The sequence below is a fragment of the Rhinichthys klamathensis genome, unplaced genomic scaffold (assembly GCF_029890125.1).
Source record: "Rhinichthys klamathensis goyatoka isolate OS25496 unplaced genomic scaffold, OSU_Roscu_1.1 h1tg000021l_1, whole genome shotgun sequence".
Classification (NCBI taxonomy): Eukaryota; Metazoa; Chordata; class Actinopteri; order Cypriniformes; family Leuciscidae; genus Rhinichthys; species Rhinichthys klamathensis.
The window spans coordinates 3,609,087-3,627,874 of record NW_026606572.1 but is presented as its reverse complement, the minus strand read 5'-3'; the positions used below and the strand labels follow the sequence as shown (position 1 = coordinate 3,627,874).

At 37.1% G+C, this 18,788-nt stretch overlaps 1 protein-coding gene across 1 annotated transcript in view; it reads right to left on the bottom strand.

Annotated features, from left to right (window-relative positions):
- Window positions 1-4,649: 4,649 nt before the first annotated feature.
- The window catches only part of asic4a (acid-sensing (proton-gated) ion channel family member 4a), a 105,443-nt gene continuing 91,304 nt past the window's right edge, over window positions 4,650-18,788 (bottom strand). Inside the window, exons 2-10 of the mRNA XM_056241807.1 lie at window positions 16,255-16,399; window positions 15,866-15,993; window positions 14,743-14,896; window positions 13,747-13,800; window positions 11,671-11,824; window positions 11,454-11,545; window positions 9,644-9,723; window positions 9,289-9,408; window positions 4,650-5,685 (exon numbers count right to left, since the gene is read on the bottom strand). Of these exons, the coding sequence (XP_056097782.1) occupies window positions 5,569-5,685; window positions 9,289-9,408; window positions 9,644-9,723; window positions 11,454-11,545; window positions 11,671-11,824; window positions 13,747-13,800; window positions 14,743-14,896; window positions 15,866-15,993; window positions 16,255-16,399 (1,044 nt within the window). The 3' untranslated portion in view covers window positions 4,650-5,568. The remainder of the gene's footprint in view (window positions 5,686-9,288; window positions 9,409-9,643; window positions 9,724-11,453; window positions 11,546-11,670; window positions 11,825-13,746; window positions 13,801-14,742; window positions 14,897-15,865; window positions 15,994-16,254; window positions 16,400-18,788) is intronic.

Here is an 18,788-nt window from a genome sequence, read left to right as displayed (position 1 = left end):
ATATTTTCACCTCTATTTATATGTCCTCTTTAGAGGCTTTAACCACACACACTGCCTTTGGGCACACAGTGAACCCATAAGCAAAAGACAGCTGAAGTCAGCAGATCTAATTATATAGGACTCATTTTACATAAGGGGAGTTTCACTCCATTTGAACTTTTTCCCAGCAGTTCACTTGTATAGCTTAAATTTACATCCAACAATCATGCATTTTTGCCATTCCGAACATTGCTACTTTTGTTTGTATATTTTGTGCAGTTGTATATATGTATACAACTGCACAAAATTAGACTGAAACCACATCAGCAGTAAAATATTTGATATTTAACACACACAAAAAATGTTTTTATCTCCCTGCAGGTGGCAGACTGTTAGAGATTCAGCAAAACACTCTCATTTACTAACTATATATTTATATGTATATAAATCTGGCATGTTTAACAGGGGATAGACCTAAAAAAGAAAATCATTTACTCACCCTTGAGTCATCCCAAAGCTTAGAGTAAGTTAGTTTTTTTTTTTTTCTTCAGTGGAACATAAAAGATATTTTGAGAAATTCGTTTTTTTTTATATATACAATGGAAGTCAATGATCACCAAAACCATTTGGTTACATACCAATGTTCATATATATATATATATATATATATATATACATTCTGTTATCATTTTCTCATTTCATTCCAAATATATATCCCACATAAGTCAGAGGTTTGGAATGAAATGAGCAAATGATAATAGAATTTTAATTTTTGGTTGAACTATCCCTTTAACATTTTGAACTTTCTAGTTGATATCTTGATGAGATTGCAACCATTGTGGGAACTTTCGATTAATATGTCATAAAATGTTATATTATGCTGCTCTTTTAGATTTAACATTTGTTTCTTTATAAAAAATTTTTTGGGTCGTACACCATCTTTATCGTGCTGTTGTTGATTACCACTTAAAATTGTCCAGTTTGTAAAAACAATTAATATTCTTACAATGGAAAAAATTAATGTGGTTTTCTCTTAAAAAAATCATGCAAAATCGCCACCTTATGCTGCGTTCCAGGCAGGTTTTTGAGCACGTAAATCACGACTTCAAACCACGACTCACGACTTTGTAGCGTTCCAGGCCAGTCACGCCAAACTACCTGAGCGCAATATACATACTTATTTTTTCAGACACATAACATTGTATTACATAATCGTGTGTGTATATACATACTTATTGTTTCAGACACATAACATTGTAATACATTATCGTGTGTTTATTATGATCATTATCATTATATTATTATTAATTTGACTGCAACGTTATATTGTCCTAAAGTGTATTCTCACTGTGTACCGCCTGCAGAAACACTGCATCCGTAGGGGCTGCCATTGTTGTTTTGTATGGTTTTGCGGGCTATGTGACGTCAGAACTCGTAACTGGGAGTACATCGATCTAGTACGAGTTCACGGGTGGGAAGTCACGGGTTTGACTGCCGTTCCAGTCCACTTTCACAGGTATAAGGTTGGAAAAACACGGGTTACAGGTTGCCTGGAACGCGGCATTAGTTCGCCAAAATAATTCTCACGAGATCAGGTTGTAAATATCAGTATTTTGAGATGTAAAGTTGTCTAAAGCATCCTTTTAGCCTTCTGGTTATGCATCACAAAAGTGATTTTAACAACATTTTGTCTTGTTTTCTGCTGCTTGCTATCATACTGTCAATAGGGTTTAACTTGTAATGAACCCAGAACATTCAGTCAATATGTCCCCCATCCTCGGTGGAATCATAAGCCATCAATTAGCACATGGTGAGACGTGATTAACTATATCTCAGTGAACAAGAGCAAAGCAATTCATTTATCAAGATTTTATTATTGGACTGCAGTACGTACCATCGTTACATTTATAAAATGTGTTCTAACAGAAACCATGGTCATAACAGCAGACCTTTGTACAAACTGTATTATGTGTTCTCTAGTCTGGTATACAGTCCATTAGGTTCTGGAGTGTAATGGGTAATTAGCCTGATTAGTCTTGATGCCTTTAATCGTGTGGAAATCTCAACAGTCTGTTTGCGCTATATGCTGCTTCAGTGCCTCGTTTTATGGCCCCCTCTCGAAGCTAAATAGTGCTCTGGCTGGCAAAAGCGGGTGGAAAAGGAACAGCATGTCGAAGTTAAAGCAGCGTAGCACAGTTTCAAAAATACACACAGAGCTCAACGCTGCCCCAATCAGTCTAGGATGGAACTGACACGTGAAGATGAATTAATATCAAATAAAGCAGGGGTGTCCAAACTCGGTACTGGAGGGCCACTATCCTGGAGAGTTTAGCTCCAACTTGCCTCAACACACATGCCTGGAAGTTTTTTAGTGAGCCTAGTAAGACCTTGATTAGCTGGTTCAGGTGTGTTCAATTGGGATTGGAGCTAAACTTGGCAGGACAGTCAGTGGCCCTCCAGCTAGGAGCAGAATTGGACACCCCTGAGATAAAGGAAGATTATAGTTTTCTGGACAGGTTTGACATATTTCTCCAAACTAAGCTCTATATATTTAACTAATCATGTAGAACTAACACAGCAGGTTTATGCTAAATTCAATACTGAAGAATCAGATTACTACCTTTCAATTCATGAGTGTGAATTTGAACTCAATTGGATACATTTCACGAGAAGTTGAATTTACTGAATTGGTCCCACTTTATATTGTGTCTTTAACTACTTTTTAATAACATTTAAATGAATCATTGATACAATGCACTTATCGTGTAGGCCTACATACATGTTTTTACATTGTACTTATATTTAAAAACTTATTTTTCTGTAATTACATCTATATTACACTGACTCTTCCCTTACACCTTTTCCTACCATTACCAATAAAACCTGTCCCTAACCTTACCCGTATCCCACCTCAATAACAGCAAAAGTGTTTTGCAACACTACATGAACACAAGTATATTGTCTCTAAGTACATAATAGTTTAAACACCTAATATAAAGTGTGACCCTGAATAGTTATTCAAATAAATTCAACACAGATAATGCATTCTAGGATCTCTACATCATATAATGCTTTTTCAAGTTATGGATCCAAGAAAAGAAAGTGGTTAAATACAACACTTTTCATCCCCATGCAGACAAACTACTCCACAACTGAATTTAGAAAAGGAAAATTTGCTGGAAGAAACACTATAACAAAATGTGGGTGATTTTCAATCCATGCACGCACCAGCGCTACGTGGTGGAATTGGACATTGTCCCAAACCACAAGTTGCTCCGGTTGTTCCTGCTGTGCCTCCAATATTGCTTTTCCCTTTCCTCTTCCTACATCATGTTCAATTTCACGCCTATCATCTCTTTCACCTGTAGTGTTTCAAGAAAATGATGTAATTTGTATGAAATCATGAATCAGTACAATACATTTAGGAAAAGATAGCTGTGTTAATTGCTTAACGACCGTGTAACAACCTTGACCTCAGTTTGGAGAAATGTCTAATTGGTGTGCAACCATCTTCCTTCTGATGCAGATCTGCCGGCTGGATTGCACAACAACACCTTCTATTGCTCCATAGAAAACAGTTTCCACCCTAATAACAAGGGTTATAAAAGATAGTCCCTTTTTAAAAAAGACCTGTGAATTGTGCAGGCAATTGCATTTCAACATTTGGGGCAATTCCTTCTGCACAGGTAAGATAGGCCACAAATGCAGAAATTTACAACTGGACAAGCGCATGAGGTTGACAGATAATGCTAAATCAAATCTTGGACATGCACTGGTATGCCAACTCGTCTGGTCTCACTGCTGACAGCACAGTTATTTATGACAGTAAACTGTATTATTATGCATAACCGACACAGTGTGCCATCAAGACTCTTACTGGGAACCTTTAAAAATGCCACTCTGATATTAAAAGCCCATATTACCCATGATTACTTTTATATGGATGGATATGTGCTGCATGTTTTGGATATGACATCCAAATATAAAATGCATTCTGCAAAACATCTCGCTGATGGGATCTACCCAACAGAGCAACTAATCTATAGAGGATATACAGCTCTGTCATATATAAGACAATTATGTGGTGCCCTATTTCTGAATGTGGGAAAATAAAAAAATAAGTACCAAATGTGCAGGAGAAAATTATATATAATTTCTGCTTATTTTAATAGCACAACCTTTAAGCCATTAAGTCTTACACACATCATATTAAATTAGAAATAATTAACCCAATAATAATCAGAGAAGAACTGTACCTGAAATGTCAGATTACAAGAGAGAAAAAAAAATATTAGAGGTGCTACATAGTTGACTTACAGTAATATTAGCCATATCTATAACCACAAATTCAATATGGGCATTTATGATATTAGGACTAGCGAAAATGGAAACGTTTTTTTAGTCTATGAATTGTCAGTGCTTGCTGAATTTCACACACAGAAAAGCTGGTGGTTTCTGATTGAAATGCTTTGCACATCTGGCCTTTATTCAAAGAGACCGCGAGACATTTCACAGCTAAGAACCCTGAGAAAAACTCATCGACCGACTTTTAAACATCTAGCCATACGCTGCGGTGCATCAGATTACTCATAGTTTGCGAGTATGCTGAGCAAACCCGCTTTATCATTCTCTATGGGACTGTTGCACTCCGTCTCATTCAAAAGTGAAACTAGGAACATAAGGTCTGTTTTATTAAACACTTTTGGGAGGTCTGGGGGAGTGGATCCATCAGCTGATGGATGGATGAAACAAACCTTTTCCATATGGTTACCGCAAAGGCTTCCTCTGGCTCTGGTAGGCTGGTGGGCTTACTGTACGCATCATTTGGTTCTCCAATGGGAAGTAACCTCACAAGAAGATTATGTTATTACTGCTAATGACACCCATTACCACTCACACGTTACATCTCTATAAATAACATTACAAAATTTGTGGATTATTCAATATACTTTAAGTTAAACCATTTGAGATAAAGGAAACATTTACCAAACAGATCCAATAGAGATGGATACAAATTACTTTTCTGAAACACAAACTATTCTACACCGTCCCCCATGATTTCAGTGAAAAACCAGAGTTAAGATATTTCTCTGCCCTCTGGGTCCTAAGGGTTGATAGCCATGATTCAAATACATAATTTACATTTGTAGATTAATCTGAATGATAATATTTCACAAGATAAGAATTCACCAAATAGCTGACAAAATATAATGTAAGAATGTAATGCTTCAAACAGGATATGTAGTATAAAGTGGCTCTAGATGTCATGCAGTCTATGCCTTGATATAGTAGAGGCCCAATACCAAGGTATTCGGTGTAGAAATCGTAGAGTTTCCACTGATGTCATTTCCTGCGAGAGGATGGGGAAAAGGACAGGATTTCAGAGTCTGCTGCTGGACCGTAATGTCCGATCCGTGCCTGTGTTGGGTTCGAAGCGAGGGTTTAGAGTTCGACTTTGGCTGTAGCTTTAACTGGTGACAGCGAGAGAGATTAGCGCTGAGTTCTGAGGGTCTTTCACTGAGCCCACCTTCAGCACTGAGAGCACTCTTTCTGCAGACGTCAACAGCACTAGACCTGCCGGCCGGCTTCCTAGCAGGCAAAGTCTTCGAACACTCGGTGGTGGGTACGGTGGTGGTGATGGTGATTTGGGAGGATGGTGTTAGCATAAGCTCCCTCCGAGTGGCTCCGGCTCATCTCGTCAGAATCCTGACAGGAACAAAGAATGTCAGATGGGATTCTGCGAGGATACTTTAACTCCTACATCTTACACACTATTCCATTGTGAATAAAACGCCTTGAATGACTAACACCGTGACTCATTGTTTAATCTGTGGTGTGATAAAGAAAAAGCCACTCGAGGTTGAGACTTTACAGTGCTTTATCATAGTTAAACCCCTTTGAACATAAACTAACTCACTGTTATGATCTTGAGTGGCTTATTGCATCTATAAAATGGTGGCAAAAGTACAGTGATTAAAGACAGCAAAGTTTTTAATTAGTTAGATCACACACACACAATAAAAAAACCTCACCAATGAAAACAGAATATTTTTTGTGGAAACCATGATCATTTTTTCTTTCAGGATTCTAAAGGTCAAGGGGGTAGCAATAGAACTATTTTGTAGCATTATAAATGTCGTTACTGTTACTGTTGATCTATTTAATGCATTCTTAACAAATAAAAGCATTTACCCTTGTGCGACCTTATGGACATTTTTGTCTTTTTCAGTTTTTCAGTTTCAGATAATTTTGCCTGTAATGCCAACTACATAAATGTAATAATAAATTGAAATTATTTACCAGACTGTACCATTTTTTCAGGTTTGCCATATAAAGTAAATACTCACTTTATTCCTGTTTTCTGCTTATGCATATTATAGAGCCAATTTGATAAACTATGCGACTATAATTATGTGGGTGTGTTGGTATGGATGTCAGAGTGTGGTTTGAATGTGTATTATAAAAAAATTGTGCATTTGTGTGCTTGTAATATTTCAGAGAGAAAACCTTAACTGCAAATCACAGTTTATAGTTCAACATGTTTAATAAAATATATATTTTATATAAAATATTGTTCATAAATCATTCTGTAAAACACAATTATGTTTAGGAAACATCATGTTGTCTTCATAAAAAATCATTTAAAAGTAAATAATATAATATATATATATATATATATATATATATAATGTTTATATTTTAGGAAGGGTGTCAAGGGGATAATAATCCCGAATGTGCAAAAGAGACTATTTCTGATCGGCTGCAAAATTTCTGAAAGTTTTTTGTTGTTGTTGTTGACAGAGCCTAGGGTGGCCACAGGAAGGTGTGATTTCTCAGAGCTTTATTTCAGTGACATCTGACAGATAGCAAGAACATTTCATGTGGCATTCCAAAAAAAAATATTATAGCATCTTGAATAAAGGAAGTTAGTACTTGCTAAGTCTCACGCTTTCAGGCTCTGTCACACACTCTCATGCTCTCATGCCCAACTAAATCTCATACCAAATAAGAAGACAATGCAAAATAAATTGTTAAATCTGCTCATAGGATTTTTCGATCAGCACTGAACTTTTTCAGTCTAACACAGAGACTGAACTGGTCTAAAATGTTTTCCCGTGCTTCGCAAGGTGATCGCTACAGAGCTAGAAGAAATGCCAGCAGGTGAGATGTGTTTGTGTCCCCAAACAAGGGCATGAAATGAACACCTGCCGGGCTCCAAATGCGGATAAAGTTCACAGGCCGGCCACTCTGATGGCTGATAATTTCATTGTCTATTACTGTAGTTGAATATGTGTGCTGTGGCAGGAAGAATCTCTGTCATTAACATCACTGGCAGTACAGAAAACGAATCATTGTATGATAAAAGCGTATAATTTGCATTACTTTTATGCGCATATTTATATGTCGCTGAATAGTTTGTCATAACAGCAAGAGAGTAACCTTTAAACTTCAAAGACGCATGTGTAACAGATGGAGCTCATTAGAAAAAAATGAGCACAATGAAGAGGAATATTTTCAGGCATCGACATTTATGCAAGAAATATATTTTATAAAAATAACTTGGTATCTTGATTAAGAGTTTACAGGAAATATAAATGACAGTAACATGTTACTGTGTTCAGACAGAGGACTGAATGTGTGTGATGCTGTGTGTGTCATTTTTAAAAATGTATATTTAGTTTATATTGCATACCACAGTGTTTATATTTGCTATAACATTTAGGCTATATACTGCACCCTACTGACACAATCTGGAGCATGAACTAAAATAAATATGTTTTTTTAAATATGTCAATTAATAGGTTTCTCTACCAGAAGACAGTGTAGGGACAGTTGCCTCTATAGAAAAGTGCTTCTACTGTAGTACAATATTAAGCTTAAGTATTTGTGCACATTTCAGTATAAAGAAAAAAATAAGAATGAATTGTTGGATCCTTAAAACCTTAAAAAGTGGCGTGTCATTGATTCAGCCCATGACATCAAAATCTCACTCCAGCAGGCAACCAAAGTTGACAACCCTGATACTTGACACATTAAAGGAGAACTCCGGCGCAAAATGAACCTTTGGTCTAATTACACATTGTTACCAGTCAACCGTTATCTGAGATTTGTTTTCATGATTATCGAATGTAAATAGTTTTATCTCTAAAAACAGTTTAGCTTATAAAGCTAGTATAACGCTAGTATATTGGGCATAGATCAATGACAAATAAAAATCGCTTGTTAATACCACTAACAAGGCTGAAAATAGCCCCACACTAACACGGTAGCATAATGAGGGTCCCTACCTTCAAACCGAAGCATTGAGAACTTTGTCAGTGTCCAGACAGTTTAATAAGAAGATATTTAATACATACAGTCAACTTCGCGTATACAGGCAGGAGCCATCTTTGAAATACAGCCTTTACCAGTCGATCTACGAACGCCGATCCAAGCCTGCTGTTCGCGCTCACCTTATCACAACTTATAGCTCGTTCACATCTCACCAGCGCACTTGGATCGGCGTTCGTAGATCGACTGGTAAAGGCTGTATTTCAAAGATGGCTTCTGCCTGTATACGCGAAGTTGACTGTATGTATTAAATATCTTCTTATTAAACTGTCTGGACACTGAAAAAGTTCTCAATGCTTCAGTTTGAAGGTAGGGACCCTCATTATGCTACCGTGTTAGTGTGGGGCTATTTTGAGCCTTGTTAGTGGTATTAACAAGCGATTTTTATTTGTCATTGATCTATGCCCAATATACTAGCGTTATACTAGCTTTATAAGCTAAACTGTTTTTAGAGATAAAACTATTTACATTCGATAATCATGAAAACAAATCTCAGATAACGGTAGGTAACAATGTGTAATTAGACCAAAGGTTCATTTTGCGCCGGAGTTCTCCTTTAATATAGAATTGAAGGACACAGGTATAAGCATAACCTATATATCAGCTATTTCACACCGGCTTGAAAGTTATTCAGATTTTAGAGTTGGAACTGTCGGTTTTATACTAATCGAACAATCTTAGGTCACGATTGCCCTGGCCATGCTGAATTGAATTAGTTTTGAGCATACTCCATTTCTCATGAATATAATGTGCTCTGCCAACATCTGTGTTCCTCTTCCATGAACAGAAGATCGGATTGCAAAAAAGAACAAGGGAGATTTGATTCAATCCTGGTCTAAGCAGACAGCCTGGCATCCCATTCATGGCTCAATATCCTGCCGCTGATGTCGTATTTCCCTCCGGGCTTTGTTCCTATTCACAGATTTGATCTGTGCTGCATCCTAACACTAGCGCTCCAGAGATTAGCATGTGGCTTACCTTAGCTTTCATTTCCTCTAGGTTTACTGTGGCGACTGTGCTGGCCTGTTGTTGCTGCTGGGTTTGCTTTTTGTCATCTCTCTGTGGCCTGAGCAAACGCTCCAACCTGTGTTTGATCACCTAGGAAAGCGAGGGGGAGTGAGGGTGAAGAGGGCAGCAGGGAAAGTAGGACAAATGAGGGCTATAAACAGTTTTGCCGCATCAGCATTCCTGCTGCTCAGCTCAGAGGTCCAGTCTTATCTGCTCTTATGGGAAATACTGCTCACAATGGGGAAAAAACAGTGCAGGAGTAGAGCTATTGGTTAAAAATAAATGATTGTGGAATAGGCAGAGGGCCAAGACAATGTAAGCTTACCTCATATACATAATCTAAAATCTCCAAAATGGTAAGAACGCTGGCTCCTATAAAAAGACCCATCTGCCCGCCAATGTCCCCTGAAAGCAAAAAATAAAAAATACGTTTTTTTTTTTGTCATGTGAATTGCCATTTTAAGACCATTTAACTTTATTAATATGCTTTATTTCTAACTGAAACTTAAAAAAAAAATGTTCATTGAAATAAAGCTGAAATAAAATAAACTTACACTTTTACAACTAAAATGAAAAATAGAAATGTAAGCTTGGCAATTAACTGAAATAAATAAGGTTAATGTCAAGTGCTAAAATTACTAAAACTAATTTTAAAGGCCCCGATATTCCGATATTAAGCGAAATCTGAGAACGAATTGATGTGATGTCATTTAGAACAAAATCAGGCCAAAACTAACTTCGTTGGAGTTTGTTTTGAGAGTTCGAAACAGCTTGCCAAAGCGAATTTTCCGTAAAAGTTCGCTTCGGCTGGTAAACACCTTTGTATTACCATTGAGGCTCCACCTTCTTTCACGTGGAAATCTTTTTTCCTGTTCAATTCCTGGAGGTCAGATGTCCCCCTCGAGTGAAAACATGAACACACTGAATGGAGAGCTGCTTTATAGTAGAAAATTAATTTGTACTTCTGATGAAATGAGACACTGACGCTGTTTTGCATGTTTAATACGGTAACGCTGCTTGATTTTAAGCAATCTATTGTATAAAGTGCTATATAAGTAAATGTGACGTGACTCTACTAAAGTGCCGAATTGCAGATCTTGTGCAAACATATCCATGTTGCGATGATCAGATGCTTTAGCCTTTCTTAAAAATGCTTGCCGTTTTCTCAGTTTTGTTGTGTGTTTATTTGTTATTGAGAGAGGAAAGTGCGCGGCACATTTACAGTGTAGCCGGCGTCAGATGTTCGATAACAGCATTATGGCTGGTAACATATTTCAAACTTCGTTTTACCTCTAAGCGAAGAACGAAAAAGAACTTTGCCGTGAGTATACCGGAACTGAAATATAATGAAAGCTAAATAGAACTATTTTAAAAAGCAAAAAAAAAAAAAAAAAAAAAAAATGGCAAAAGCACATGATAACATTCTTAAAAAGTCAACTTAAAATGTAAACTAAAAATATACAATATAAAAATAATTCAAAAATATTAATAAACACTATGTAAATAATACTAAAATATCACTGGGCTGAAACAAAAAATGTTAGTGATCTAATAGCCTGTTTGGCTGAAGTGATTTAAGCAACAACAACAAAAAAAGCAATTTATGAGAATGTGTAAGTGTGGTGAGCAGGACGGGATTGATAATGAGCGACACCTGCGTGACGCACCGGTCTCGTATCTCTCACGGAGGAGCGGAGGCATAAAACGAGGAGCGATGATCGTGAAGGACGAGAGAGGACCAGGCCTGGACTATTTCATTTGATGTTTTGTTTTATTATGTGGCAGCAGTCGTCCGTGAGGGGCTGCCGTCTTTACTTTCATTTTGTATTTGTTTTATTTTGTTATTAAAAGTCGTTGAATGTTCGCCGGTTCCCGCCTCCTCCTTCCCATAACAACATACTGCATTACAGTAAGTTATTATAATTTTATTAAATTATACAAAATTAAGCAAAGACAAACATCTTTCTTTGTTGGAACAATGTGAACCAAGGAATTGTTCACAATAAGACCAGGAACGTGCATTAAGAAAGTAAATAGTCATTTTCATTTTATATTGATGTTACGCTCAGTTTAGATGCACTGAAAATTACAATGTTTAGAAAATAATGTGGTAAAATGAAGCATAAGAGACCCACCTAATAATCCTGCAACGTCATACGCTTTTTTCTGTTCTATTGTTTCATAATTTAGAGCTTCGAAGAAGATGTCCAAAACAAGAAAGTTGTCTCTAAAACAAAAGGACAATAAAATAGTTATGTGTAAATTATATACATTCATTATATATTCAGAATCAGTACAGTATTAGGCCTTTATCTGTTTAAAACTATATTGAAGGTGGAAAGGTTGCCAAACCTGATGTATTCTTCTGACTTGTCGTATTTTCTAGATAGGTAGCGAGCCGAGCCCTTGCTGGGGATTTTAACCATGGACAGCTCTTTACCATAACGGGTCAGATTACAGGGAGTTTCACAGGAGCATGTGTCACCTGAACTTTTCTGAAGCAGTGCTGCAAAGAGGACACACATATCAGATTAGAGCAGGAGACAGATGTGTGTGTGTGTGTGTGTGTGTGTGTGTGTGTGTGTGTGTGTGTGTGTGTGTGTGTGTGTGTGTGTGTGTGTGTGTGTGTGTGTGTGTGTGTGTGTGTGTGTGTGTGTGTGTGTGTGTGTGTGTGTGTGTGTGTGTGTGTGTGTGTGAGAAAGAGAGAGCAGGTGCTCTAGCCCACACCTGCACACCCATTCTTCATTCATCAAACTAATGTGGAGAGATAACACCAGCGCTAAATAATCATCCATAAGATGCTTGAAACACACTCAACCTGTTGTTCAGATTTAATTTGGTTTCTGAAGGGCATCCAGAAGAGAGCACACACACTCGACCTCCCTGAGAGGAAGTATCATGAATGTCATGCTCATAAATTTTGTGTACACTGAATGCACCATGTATTTAGCATTAGTGCCTTCCATTTAGAACAAAATTTAGTTTACATGCCACGACACCGCCTATTTGATTTATATTATTATATGCAGATGTTGCAGTAAGGAAGCTACTTCACAATTTGTCAAGCCTCTCATAATTTAAAGTAGTTCAAGTACAAGCGACCCTTTTGAAAAACACTCTAACCACAAGCTAGTAGTTAGAAGCTGAAACTATATAATGAGCAATATTATATATATATTGTATAAAAATTATGTATATAAATTAAGCTGTATGTAAGCATAATATTTCATCTACAGTATAAACTACTGTTCAAAAGTTTGGGATCTGTAATATTTTGTGATGAATTATCAGTGTTTTCTGATTTTATATGTTTTAAAATGTAATTTATTCCTGTGATGGCTGAATTTTCAGCATCATCACTCCAGTCTTTAGTCACATGTTCCTTCAGAAATAATTATATATGTTGATTTTCTGCTCAAGAAACATTAATATCATCTGTAAAAACCGCTGTGCTGCTTAACGTTTTTGTGAAAACCGTGATACTTTTTTCAGTATTCTTTGACGAATAGAAAGTTCAAAAACAACATTTATTTGAAATATAAACTTTTGTTACATTATAATTGTCTTTACTATCACTTTTGATCAATTGAATGTGTCCTTGCTAAATAAAAGTATTAATTTGTTTCAAAAATAAATTAATAGATACACTGAATAATACAAATACAACTGGAAAACTGTAACAATAATTCATATAAGTCAAAAATGAATACCTGAATTTGATATTATTATTATTATTAATATACTTTTTAGATGAATTATTGTAATAAATATTCTAAAGTTATTTAATATGAATCGTTGAAATTTTAAAAGAAATGTTAAATAATGCTTTATGAGAAAGTGGGCATTTTAAGTGTTAATAGGCTGTGTTGTGCTGTTATGTGTGTGGCATATAGACATGTTCCTGTATTAGGATGAGAAAATAAATCATTATTAAAGGAAACTATCAAGATTTCAGTCAGAATATTTGAATAGCCAGTGAATGCAAGTACAGTCCATTCTTTCAAGATATATCTGGATTTAGTTCAACTACCCATTAAATGGGGTTGAGTTTCCTTTTGACTGCGGAGATAATTAAATTTCTGGCTTATTAGATAAGGGCTATCATAATTGTACCGATACATCTCTCATCATCAACTTTTCATGAGCCGCTCCATTTACGAGTGTCATAAAATCAGTGGAACAAGATACCTACAGCGAGCGATAACACCGTGAGGGTATCAGAGGGTAATGCACTACAGAGATACTCTCTAAAGGATGTCAAAGCACTGGAGAACACTCTCCTTCTTGGACTGACTGAGTAATCCTGTTTCTCCCACCCCAGACCACGCACAGAATCATCTGTTTATCTTGGATTTAATTATTTGTGCCCACAACCTCCAGAGATATTACACTCCAGGGCGTTCGCAAAAATGAAAAATGCTTGCTTACCAAGTGCTTTGTCCACACATTTGATATTGCTGGGAGTACAGATTTCGGCATCTCCTGAGAAACAAAATACATAATGACTCTGATCAATCACAAGCAAAATGATTGCTGTTATTTCACCGCCAGCCAAGGAAGAAAAAGTGCGAGCGGCAGAGAAAGAGACAGCGTGGCTCTGCTTTGTTATTCATCCTAAAATGATGGAAGGCAGCGTGTGACTAAGTTAGATGGGTTTGCTTTCACCACGCCTCCCTCATGACCATCATTCTAGGCCTAATTGCACCCAAAATGAACTGATCCAAACCCTCCCTAAAGGCACATTAAAGGTCTTTAAAACCCAATCCCCATCGACACACAATACCGCAGGAGGTCCAACTCGCCCCCCGAATCTATCAAAAGCGCAACTGGTCTGAGTTATGCATGGGACCTAAGAGAAAATGGCCTTTGAGTTAATGCTTTTGGTCTCTCTTTTCAATTTGCATTATGGGAGATTGATTTGGAAACATTAAAGGAGAAAATCAGAGAAGCAGAGCTTCCATTAGAGCCCGGCCTCCAACAGTCACACGCTCTCTGAGAAGCCACACTGATAACAACTCAGGTGTGGTGGAGTTAATTAGAAAAGAGGTTTCTGGGGACAGAGAAAGTCCTCCAGTCCATACGTTGTTGGTTTTCAAAAGAGAAAATAAATGTATTTGCTTTTTTGGAAGTTTGGCAAATGCTTTGAGTGGAACGTAACAAATCAGCAGGTCTGGGTTCGTCATTGGTGTCAGATTGCGATCGTCCCAGATCTTCCCTTCAATCGCCCGAATGAACTACCCGAGCTCCTCGTATTGTGTGACTAGACAGTAAGTTAATTTAGAGACTTGCATTAAGCTTTCGGCTCCACTGCCTGGAGCAAATTAGATGAGAAGAGTTTATTCATTTAGTATTTTAGCAATTAGCAGAATACATTAGCACGCTGATTAGGTTGAGTGGGAAATGAATGGGGCGGTGTAGCGTTACCCGGCATGTGCACCATCCTGCAGTTGCACTCACGCAGAACCTCAAGAGTCTCGCAGCGCAGGCGGCAGGCGCTGATACTGTAGGTATCGTAACCCGGGATCATCTGCTCACTGGTGGAGCGGCAGTTCCCCCAAGGCTGGGGCAGGTAGGTCAACTACACACAGAGAGGGAGAGCAAATGAGAAGAACAAGGAAGATAAAGTGAGAGGGAGACAAACAGAGAGAGAATGAGCAAATGCAAATTAAGTATGCATACAAGCAGCGTTCTCAAGCTGAAGTGATTGACTAAAGAGTACGATTTTATTTTTCGATAATCTCTTTCACTTGGATGTACATTACAATATGGAGAAAAAAAAAATCAGTTGCTACTTCCATTTCAAGTAAAATTACTCATCTGTCAGGACTAGTTTATTATTATTGTCTGTTTATTATTATTATCCTCCTGCTTTAGAAACCTGAGGTCATATGGCACACAGATACAGAAGGTACAGTTAGAGTTGGGGTACTTGGACTTGGACTTGGACTGCAATTATAAATAAACTCGGATTTAGACGCACTCGAGTGGACTTGTACTTGTACTTGAACTTGACATGGACACGGACATGGACACAGTAACAACATAAAATTAAGATGATAAGACATTAATAAATGTCTCCCGCTCAAACTCAATTGTTTAAGTACCTGAACTCAACTTTGACTCGATAAGATGGACTCGGACCCAACACTAGTTAAAGTAGGTCTCGAAATTGGAATATCTTCTCCAAAAGTCATCCATGCATATGTTACAAATAAGTAAATCCGGAGCTGGTAATACATGGATTATTTGTGGTTTAACTTTGCAAGCATGTTGCCCTTCAACTTTTAGTCACTTTCTCAACCTTGTGTGTGTGTTTAACACTTATAAAGAAATCCCCCTCCACTAATTGCTTGCTTACTGGCTTACTTTATTTATTTATTCACTTCAATATAACAAGGAACAACGTTTTTTTTTTTTTTTTTCTGAAATTTTAAATGGCAAGTGCTGCATAACAATTTGTTAAAAAAATTTACTTGGAAGGTCGGATTTCATCATAGGTGGTACTTGACCTGAAAAGTTTGAGAATGATTCAAGAGAAGGGTTATACCCTTTGCTCTTGACAGGATACAAAGGTCTGGAATCCCGGAGAGACTCCAAAGCCCAGCTGATGGATGTAGGGCGGCTCATCCTGACTGTGGATCTGAACACGGATTCCTGCCTCTAAAGATGTTTCATCTGCAAAAAAAACAAAAAAAACAAAAGAAAAACACTGAGGTAAGAGAGCAGAACAGGCAATATGAATGGGAACACAAAGATAAGCCTCACATATCCCCCTATCAATACAAATGGGGAAAAAAACAACATCACAAATAAACCTTGAATTTAAACATGTTTATCTTAACAGCTTGTGCAGACACACTTCTGAGAAGCAGAAAATATGGGATGACTTTGCAACTTTCGGACCAAAAACCATCTCTGTGTGGCATTATAACTCACTTGTCTCTTTCCAGATAGGCAGATATTCATCCTGCTGGATATCCAACATAATCTCCAGCCCGTTTCCCATCCCTCCTTGCTTTGTCTTCCTGGAGGTTGTTTTGTTGCCATTGAAAGTATAGCATTTCCCATATCTTGTGTAGACCTATGAAAAAACACAAAGGATTAATTAAAAACGTCGTACTGTGGCACTGGGGAGGCCATAACAATAAACAAGCTACAATCTTTGGAAGCCATAACCTTTGTTTTTATAAGATTTAATACTTTAAAAAGGAACATTTTGATCCTTCAAAGAGATGCCTTTTTAAGATGCTTATGATTAATTGGGGAAAAGGCCACTTTAAAAATTAAGCGTTGTGAGGCTTTTCCAGCTCATAAAGCCAAATCAGACATTAATTAAAAGTTTTACAATGTATCACCTTGTCAGTAGGCATTTGTATTTGGTGGCATAACAAACAATGTTTTCTCTGTCTCATTCCTGTCATATTCATTTTGAAGTGAGGTGAGACAGTTCTACAATCCATACTACATTAGCATGCAATACGTTTGTTCAGTGCCGGCGCTATGGTGGGGCATTCGAGGGCCGTGCCCCCCCTAGCGGTCATTGATGCCCCTCCTACCACAGTTGCTAATACAATGCTAAATCATAAATCAGATGTAGGCTATACAATACCGATGTCCAGCAATCTATTTAAATAGTACATTGTGTTTAATTTGTCGTTTAATGAGATCTAATATGTGTTGGTGCCAAAAAATTTCACCTGAAGAAATAGATATATTATATTTTTTGTATGTGCTTCAATGGTCCAGTGGCAGAACTTTAGACAACTGTGTCAGAGATTCTGGGTTCTAATCCGCACTTGTATAGTTTTTTTTCCTCATTAAAACCGATTATGTTTATCAGTGGTTGTATATCAAGCAGGGACACGTGACGTTTGTGTGCATTTTACTTTGTGATTTCACCAGAACGAATAGAGATTTCTCCGCAACGGATTAAAACGCGCATCCGTGTGAAGACTGTGCGCGGCAGCGCGAGCCACAAGAGAACACTTTATCAGCACCACTGTATCAGCACCACTGATCGCAGTCAACGAGCACTTTGATCACTTGATTTCAAAAACAATACATTTCAGCGTGCTAGATCACCTCTTATTTAATAAATGAATGCTCTGCTAGTTAACTGGTGATGTTTTATTTATTTGTATTGGTACATCCGTGCCGCGAGATGTTTAAAAGTGGTGGGGACAATATATATCGACCCTGGCAAAAAGTGGTGGGGAAATTCACAAATAATAATAATTAATAATAATAATAATAATAAAAGTTGTTTTGTTTTTTTGCGTCAAAATATTTCTTAAATGGCAGTGCCCCCCCGCTGATGACCCTTGACCCAATGCCCCTCCAGTAGATCTGCTCTGGTGCCGACTCTGCGTTTGTTCCTCAAACAAGTGGAAAATGAATTGTCCACATCCCCAGAAACATATTATCTACCTCAAAAATGAAATCATTACATCAAAATAATTGCTCCACGTGGGTAATATTGATAAGAGTAGACTAGATCAAAAGCAATAACTTTTGAAATTTGACTTAATATCCTTCCATAAACCACAACCACTAAAAATAAATAAGTAAATAAAAAAGCATGCAATTTGTTATTTATAGTTCATGTCTCTCTTCAAGCAAAAGTGACAAAAAGACTATTATATTATTCAGGTACAAGGCATCCTTCCTGACACACAGCATTGAAATACTTAAGAATAAAAGACACTGACAAATAAATGTCAGGAGAGAATGAATCAACAAAAAGCACAGGTGGATGAAGAAGAACTCTTAGTAGTGCCTCAAAATACAGGAAAAACACTTTTTCATGAAATAATTTCTCTTCACATCAGTCCTGGGAGCCCAATTCTTTCTGACCTTTACTTCTTAACGTTTTCAGTTCCAATCTTTAGCTAACATGCCAAATCGAAACACTACCATAAATAGAAACAAGGCTTGATTTGTTGGATTAACTGAAAGCACAAACAAACAAAGAAAGAAATGTTAGAAAGACTCTTGGCAAAAGTCCAGTACAGCTCTGGTCTCCAGCATATGTTGTATTTTGGATGCTGGTCCCAGCATGGGATGAAATTAAAATGAAAAGTCTGTCCTCATTTATTCAACCTCATATCACTCCAAACTCTAGAATGTCTAGAGACGCAGACGCAGAACGCAGAATGTCTGAGCCACTCTTGTCTATTTAAAGTGGATAGTTTAAGTCGAAGAAGGAAAATTACTGAAATTGAAATAAAAATAAATTAAAGCAATAGAAATATTGGTAACACTTTACTTGAAGGGGTGTGCATAAGACTAACATGACACCTTCATAATCATGACATGACACATGTTATGAATATGAAGGAAGTTTTATGCATGTTTGTGACAACTGTCATTAAGTGTCATTCGCTCAATTATGACATTTTTTATGCAAATATGACATTGTTTGAGATGTCTTTGTTATGACACCTTGACATAAACCAATACATCATAACCTG